The following is an 8513-nucleotide window of genomic DNA, read 5'->3' on the forward strand; positions in this document are numbered from 1 at the left end:
TCATCTTCCCAGCAATGTGTCCAGTATGTGAGACTTTTTCTGTAGGAGTAATGACCTGAAGATACATCGTGATAGTAGATGCATAATAAATAACTACTGATTAGGCTTCTGTCTTGAATAGTGATGTTTATTAGAGCTAGCTATATAGTCACATGCATATATAGATAATTTGAAAAGTGATGAGGCAAGTGGTAACACAAACTCTCATGAGATTGTGAGCTTATGATATTGATCTGAACTGGAGCAAAGACTTGAAGGTGTAACAGACAACCAAACAAAGGGATAGCAATGCAAGTGATCTAATGTTAAAACTAGTGTTTTTCTACTATGCAAATAGTCTTGGGGGAACATATTTCCCACTTTAGAGCATCCCTTTCCAATGATATTATTATTGTTATCTCATGATTGGATGATGAATGTTACTGACAAACTAATTGCTCCCTCAGAGCTATCACTGAGTCCCAAGTAGGGCTTAAGGGGTTCTGAAAAGAAATTTCAAGAAAGCAATCCAGAGAGAGTGAGTGTGTACAGGTCTTGATTGTACAAATCCTATGAGATTTGATCTTTATACATAGGAGAATTAAGGCTCCTTTGGCTGGAGCACACTGTGCTCTGCTGAGAAAAAGTAAATGTGAGATCTTGTTATAAGAGTTGGAAAACTTGACTGTGTTCTCAGGTGGACAGTGTGAGTGTTCAAACTTCTACCTATGTCTCACTGTTAGCGTCTTCCCCTCACACACGAATGGGTTCACACATGGAGATCTTCCTTGTCTTTGGTGACTTCTTTCTGAAATGGACTTAAAAATCAAATTATGGAATCACAGGATATCATGGTTTCTGATCATAGGCAAGAACCAGATGCTCTCCCTCTTGCCTTTGCTGACCAAAGAGATGAAAGCTCACAAGAATCTGTGTTGCTCAGAGAGACGATTCAGGTGTGGCTAGAATTAATAACAAGGGGCAGACTGCAGAAGCATTTCTTCCCCAGAATGTCACTGTTTCTATACTGTCTTTACTTTGCCCAGTTCTTGGGTAATATGTGGGTGACTCATTTTGGCTTGGTCATTCTCTTTAGAGGTGCTTTTCCATGATACTTGCCACAGCTTATGATTGGGATCCCTATGTTGAATGTGGCTTCACAACTTGAAAGCTCCTAAATTGGAACTGATACTAAGGTCTAGTGTTAAAGGGATAGAAAACACCTGTTATGTGATCTCTAAAACTAAATGAGGTATTTATCAATTGGGCTCTAAAGTCAAGACTGGAAATGACCAGGAGGAAATAGGACATGAAGACTTTTCCTACCTTAATATAAAGCAATGATGTGAATGTATCTGGAAAGAGTGTCCTTGCCAAGCAATGGGTACCTTTCCAAGCAAGGCTGTCTTAGAAAGCAGAGGCAAACAGAGGGCACAATTTCCTGATGATTGAGGACACAGGAAATGGAATTAAACAAATCTGTCACATACTAGCTTTTTAAGCATAAGAAATGTGCTTGATTTTCAAAGCTTCACTTTCCTATCTATAGATAAGAACAGTAGTAATAATAGTAATTTCTTTTTATAGGTAAACTTTAAAAATAAATAATAAATTTTAAAATGCTGAGCCTGGCCTTGGAACATAGTAAGTATTCATTAAATGTGTGTGTGTGTGTGTGTGTGTGTGTCTGTGTGTGTGTGTGTGTGTGTGTGTATTACCATTATTATTACTGAGTAATGAGAGATCCCTGAATCTTTCAGGTGCTATACTCTGCTCTTAACTTATGTAACCTACCTCATTAGTGCTGTTCTTTTTCTTTCTTTACATGGATCACTGTATTTCTTACTTCATTACGGGAACATGAATTGGATGCTTTCCTTGCTGATACTGCTTCTCAATATTTCAGTCATCTTAAGTCGGCTTAGAAACAGAAGAACCAGAGCAGCATCTCTTATTAGAGTTGGAGATCTTTGACCTTTCAAGTCTAGAAAGATGTAGTCTGAAGAGTATGTAATCTTAAATCTATTCAATGATGTTATTTAATAAAATATTTTTTGCAAATAATTACAGGATTCAAACATTAAAGGAAGGTACTTAATAATTAAGTTTAAGATATATAAAATAAAGGGAACTAAGCTATGAAGATGCAAAGGCATAAGAATGATACAATGGACTTTGTGGACTTGGGGGGAAGAGTGGGAAGGGGGCAAGGGGTAAAATACTACAAATATGGTGCAGTGTATACTGCTCAGGTCATGGGTGCACCAAAATCTCACAAATCACCACTAAATCACGTACTTATGTGACTAAAAACTACCTGTACCTCAATAACTTATGGAAGAAAGGAAAAAACTTTTCATTAGGGTTCATAGTTTTGCCAGACATTTTAGCAGATACTTCATAAACTTTAATACTAGGATATTTGTGTTACCGATGTTATAATAAGTATGATTTCCATTTGGCAGATGATGAAACTAAGTCTATGAAAGATGTCATGTAGATTGTTTTAACAAGTATAGCTAATAAATGGAAAGGCCAGGATTCATATTAAGTTTTCCAGTTTCTAACATAATTATTTTTCTGTTACGTTGCAGAGGACAATGGATAGTGGAAGTTTCTTATGTAAAGACATCACAAGAGTTCAAATAGTAAATATGCTCAAAAAGAATAAATCCGTGGTACATAGGCTTCTAATCTAAGTTGAAGTGTTTTAAATATGCCTCTAAACTTCTCATCCTGTAGAAGACAACCATCTGCCTTTACAAAGCATTCCTTCTATGAGTTGAAGAGACTGACTCTAAAATAGGCATTTCCTTACTATCTGACATTTTTTTTACATGGATCTCTCTCTTGCCTTTCCTAAGAAGACAGATTGTTCCTTGTTAAAAACATAGCCAAAGCACTCATCAGCAAAAAGCTTGAGAACTTGACATTGGTATTTAGACTTCAGTGTCTTGGGTACCTTTTCAAGGTTAGATGTTTTCACAGTCATGAAGAATCTCTCGGTGGTGTCCGAATTCATCCTTCTGGGCATCCCGCACACAGAGGGTCTGGAGACTGTGCTCTTGGTCCTGTTTTTGTCCTTCTACATCTTCACCCTTATGGGGAACCTGCTCATCTTGCTGGCTATTGTCTCCTCCACTCGGCTTCACAAGCCCATGTACTTCTTCCTGGGCAAGCTGTCTATTTTTGACATATTTTTCCCTTCTGTGAGTTCCCCTAAGATGTTGTGCTATCTTTCAGGGAATAGTCGAGCCATCTCCTATGCAGGCTGTGCATCCCAGCTCTTCTTCTACCATTTCCTGGGCTGCACTGAGTGTTTCCTGTACACGGTGATGGCCTACGACCGCTTTGTTGCCATTTGTCACCCTCTACGCTACATCATAATCATGAGCCACAGAGCGTGCGTCATCCTAGCCATGGGGACCTCATTCTTTGGCTGCATTCAGGCCACGTTTCTGACCACTCTCACCTTCCAATTGCCTTACTGTGGCCCCAACGAGGTGGACTATTATTTCTGTGATATCCCAGTCATGCTGAAGCTGGCTTGTGCAGATACCTCAGCCCCGGAGATGGTGGGGTTCATCAGTGTGGGCCTCATGCCCCTCAGCTGTTTCCTTCTCATCCTCACCTCTTATAGTCGCATCATCTTCTCCATCCTGCAGATTCACTCTGCCGAGGGCCGACGCCGTGCCTTCTCCACCTGCAGCGCCCACCTCACTGCCATCCTGCTTTTTTATATGCCAGTGGTCCTCATTTACCTGAGACCAACCCCCAGCCCCTGGTTGGATGCAACTGTTCAGATTCTGAATAACCTGGTCACCCCCATGCTGAACCCCTTAATCTACAGTCTCAGGAATAAGGAGGTGAAATCATCACTAAGGAGGGTCCTACATCAGCTGGGCTTCCTTCCTGAGCAGTTATAGAGAGAAATAAGTAACTACCACTTCAGCCACACTTCATAGCTTATAACAATTTTTATTTGGTTCTCACAAATATTTTTGAAATTGAGGGCACAGGTATTATTATTTCCATTTTACAACGTGGAGACTAACACTCAAAGTAACTTGTCCAGGGACATGTAAGGAGTGAATGGCAGAATGAGGACTCTAGAGCTGGTTTTGTGACTCTGGGGCCTGTGCTCTCTTGAGAAAATCATACTGAGGGAGAAAGAGAGAGAGACAGTGAGAGAGAAAGAGAGAGAAACTCTTCTCAGCAGGCAGAACAGCCTGGAGCTTCTGCTTCTCAATCTGTATTTTCTTCATCCTCCTACATCCCCTCCTCCTCTTCATTTCCCTCCCACTGTGACATTTATTCATCTTGACTGCAGTGACTATATCCTCAAATGCCTGCATTGGATAAGCCCTTATTTTTATTCATCTACAAGTTGTTTAAAATGTTATTCAGTCCAAAAGGAATGAGGAATGTCTCCTACAATATGGATGAACTCGAAAAGCTAATGCTCAGTGGAAAAAAAAGCCAGACACAACAGGTCACATATTGTATGATTCCATTCCTATTAAATATCCAGAGCAGGTAAATCCATTAAAACAGAGGAAACTGATTTTTTTTTTTTTTTTAGTTTGATTGTGGGGTGATGAAAATGTTTTGGAACTAGGTAGAGGTGATGATTGCACAACTCTGTGAACGTGCTATGTACAATATGAATGTGAATGTACACAATTTCGCTGATTTGTTCATTTTAAAATAATTCATTTTTTGTTATGTAAATTATACCTCAATTTAAAAAATCACTCTCTCAAAAAAAAAGAAAGAAAAGAAAAAGTGGGGTTTCTTTTGTTGTTGTTGTTGTTGGTGGTGGTGGTGGTGCTGGTGCATCCCAATTGATTTAAATAGAATCCTGTTACTTCTGAACCATAAGGAAGTTGTATAAAGAGAAAGGCTTCTGGTTGGGACCTGAGGCAGTCTCCTATGGGTAAAGCAGAAACACTAGTGTGCTGTATCACTTCCAAACCCTGCCTGCCGGGCTTAGACCTGGAAACAGGCCCTGGCTGTGAAGATGCAGCATGTGAGTGAGATGCAAAGGTAGGTAGGGGAATTCAAACAAGGGCAACTGTGCTGTGATCCTGAAGGGGTGACCTGCCCCTCCACACCTGTGGGCATTTCTCGTTAGGTGGAAGGAGAGACTTGAGAAAAGAAATGAGACACAGAGACAAAGTATAGAGAAAGAAAAGTGGGCCCAGGGGACCAGCGCTCAGCATACAGAGGACCCTCACCGGCACCAGTCTCTGAGTTCCCTCAGTATTTGTTGATCATTATCTGTACCATCTTAGAAAACGGGAAGTGGCAGGATAATAGGATCATTGCAAGGAGAAGGTCAGCAGTAAGACATATGAATAAAGATCTCTGTGACATGAATAAGTTTAAGGAAAAGTGTTGTGCCTTGATATGCATAAGAAAACATCTCCATAAACCTTTTTAGTGCATAAAGAGCAGCATTGCTACTAGCACGTCCCACCTTCAGCCCTAAGGCTGTTTTCTCCTTTCTCAGTAAATAGAACATATTATCGGGTTTTATACCCAGATATTCCATTGTCCAGGGACGGGCAGGAGACAGATGCTTTTCTCTATCTCAACTGCCAAGAGGCCTTCTTTCCTCTTACACTAGTCCTCCTCAGCACAGACCCTTCACGGGTGTCAGGCTGGGGGACGATTAGGTCTTTCCCGTCCCACGAGGCCATATTTCAGACTATCACAAGGGGAGAAACCTTGGACAATACCTAGCTTTCCTAGGCAGAGGTCCCTGCGACCTTCTGCAGTGTGTGTGTCCCTGGGTACTTGAGATTAAGAGAATGGTGATGACTTTTCACAAGCAAGCTGCCTTCAGGCACTTGTTTAACAAAGCACACCCTGCACAGCCCCAAATCCCTTAACCTTGAGTCACCACAGCACATGTCTCTTGCAAGGACAGGGTTGGGGGTAGGGTTACAGATTAACAGCATCTCAGATACAGAACAAAATGGAGTCTCTTATGTCTACTTCTTTCTATATAGACACAGTAACAGTCTGATCTCTCTTTCTTTTCCCCACATTTCCCCCTTTGCTTTTCAACAAAACCGCCATCGTCATCATGGCTCCTTCTTGATGGTCGCTGTCTCTTTGGAATCGTTGGGTATATCTGTGGACTAACAGCCTGGCTGGGACCCAAGGCAGTCTCCTATGGGTAAATCAGAGATACTAGTGTGCTGTATCACTTCCAAACCCTGCCTGCCAGGCTTAGACCTGGAAACAGGCCCTGGCTGTGAAGATGCAGCATGTGAGTGAGATGCGAAGATAGGTAGGGGAATCCAAACAAGGGCAACTGTGCTGTGATCCCACGTTAGAAAGTCTGGCTTTGGGTAGGGCGCAGTGTCTCACATCTGTAATCCTAGCACTTTGGGAGGCCGAGGTGGGTGGATCACCTTAGGTCATGAGTTCAAGACCAGCCTGGCCAACATAGTGAAACCCCATCTCCACTTAAATACAAAAATTAGCCAGTCATGATGGAGGGTGCCTGTAGCCCTAGCTGCTCAGGAGGATGAGACAGGAGAATCCCTTGAACCCAGGAGACAGTGGTTGCAGTGAGCCAAGATTGCGCCACTGCACTCCAGCCTGGGTGACTCAGTGAGACCCCATCTCGAAAGAAAAAAAAAAAAAAGAAAGTCTTGCTCAGTACAACGAAGAGGCAATGCTGGGTACAAGATGTTGTTGTTTGGTGTCTTTGCCTTCTCTGTTGACTAAAAGGGTTCGATTTTGGTCCCCCTTCTTACATTTCTTTATTTTTTGGCTGAAATATGCTAAGAATGAGAAGTGAGCTATTGTTTTCATAACTGAATTCATTGAGAATCCTATCATACTGCAGAAATATGTTGCTGCGAACTTTGCTCTAACAGGGCTGTAAAGAGGATGATGGAAGAGGAGAGGGCAGAAGCAGAGACCAGTGCTTTTTCCCCACCTGCATTTCTTAGAATTAGAGAGCAGTCAAGAAAGGACCAGAACAAATGAGCAACACTGTGTCAGTGCCTCCAGCCAGTGGTTAAGCCTGCACAGCTCCTGGAAGGGAGACAAACGTTTGCCTGGTCACTACTCAAACTCCTAAAAACCTCCTTCAGTGCTGTTTCCCCCTTGTTTTCCAGTAAACAAGAACCTAAAAGGGAAGCTAGAAATACATCTCAAATTACTTCAAATTTATTCCAAATCGCACGCCCTTCTCAAGCCTCTTTGAGTCCACTCTGAAGAACCCTTCCCATGCCTCAGTTTTCTGGTTGTAGCAGCATAGTCAGTAAAAACAGATGAATTTGTAAAGATAAAAGATGGGATCTGATTCCTTTTCAGATTTTCACTCGTTCAGATGTTGTTTGATGAATAACTCTGTGCAAGGGTGAGGAATACAAAGTGAAAAAGATATGACCCCAGCTGCACCGAAATGAGAGTCTGCTGGAGAAACAAACAGATATACAACTAACTAGAACATCCCATCATTAAACTATGATCAAGATGTACAATACAGCAGAAAATCTGGAGTACGTTTTCCTCATTTGAAGAAAGGACCTTACAGCAAAGGTGTTGAAGTTTGAAAATGTTATGTTGTTTTTTCAATATTAAGAATGGCTGAGGAGTCTTTTCCAGGGAGAGGCAACATACTTCTCAGTCTTTATATGTGAGGGGAGAGCAGTGAGAGATGATTATTTGGGCAGGTGTCACTTAACTGTTTGCCATTTATGACCAAATGCCTTTGCAGGAAAAATAAAATTTAGTGTGCCTTTTGTTTTCAGAGTTCTTCTCCAGCTCAGTTCTTTGTTCATTGGATTTGATGTCTTGAACAAAAAAACTATATCCCTTTCTCCTTAAATAAGATGACTTTTCTGCTCATCCAAGTGGTTCTGAGAGATGCTGTTCTTAAGTCTTCAGGTAGTGTCTGAGTTCTCTTTCCACCTAAGCAGTAGCCCAGGATGCCAGCCCCAACCTGCAGGTGTGCAGGCCCAAGTTGGGTGTGAGAGTGAGCTGATATTTTTCTGTGTTCTATAAGCTAAGGGGTAGTGTAAGAAGAACTTGAGAAAAACTGTCAAAGGGAAAACCTCAAACCAGGTAGACAATCTAGAAGAATATTTAACCCACAGGGGCAAAGCAAGACAAAAAAATCAAGTATCAAGACCAGGGAGGCCAAAGAAGAACAAGAATATTGAAGCGGAGGATCAGAGGATGTTTTGAGCAGAACAGGCTCCAGCACAGCCTTTCCTGAGACAATGGGTTGAAGCATGGTCTAAGAGGTGCATCCAAGACCTGATGCCAAGTGGATTCTAGTTTCTTTAAAGGCTTCTTTGTTCTCCCCCCATTTTGTTTTCTTTTTGCAAGACACTCCTGTATTCTCCAGTCACTCTTCCTTTTTGCTCTATTCTAAGTTTTTTACAAAACTGATGTCTGTTCTGAGTTTCACTTAAGTTGTTTTGTTTTACCTGTAGTCCCAAGAGCGCAAAACTATGATGGGGTCATCCAAAATGAAAACCTATGATGTGGACACTAAAAGTGAAGCT

The 8513-nt window shown here is 41.6% G+C and overlaps 1 protein-coding gene across 1 annotated transcript; it reads left to right on the forward strand.

The window, feature by feature from the left end:
- The first annotated feature begins 2947 nt into the window (after positions 1-2947).
- LOC108516370 (olfactory receptor 149-like) lies at positions 2948-4007 on the forward strand. Its single transcript, XM_017853800.1, has one exon. It carries the CDS (start codon positions 2970-2972, stop codon positions 3903-3905), a length of 936 nt encoding a protein of 311 aa, XP_017709289.1. The 5' UTR covers positions 2948-2969; the 3' UTR covers positions 3906-4007.
- Positions 4008-8513: the final 4506 nt, after the last annotated feature.

This window comes from Rhinopithecus bieti, unplaced genomic scaffold, assembly GCF_001698545.2.
Source record: "Rhinopithecus bieti isolate Rb0 unplaced genomic scaffold, ASM169854v2 scaffold_37463, whole genome shotgun sequence".
In the NCBI taxonomy this organism is placed as follows: Eukaryota; Metazoa; Chordata; class Mammalia; order Primates; family Cercopithecidae; genus Rhinopithecus; species Rhinopithecus bieti.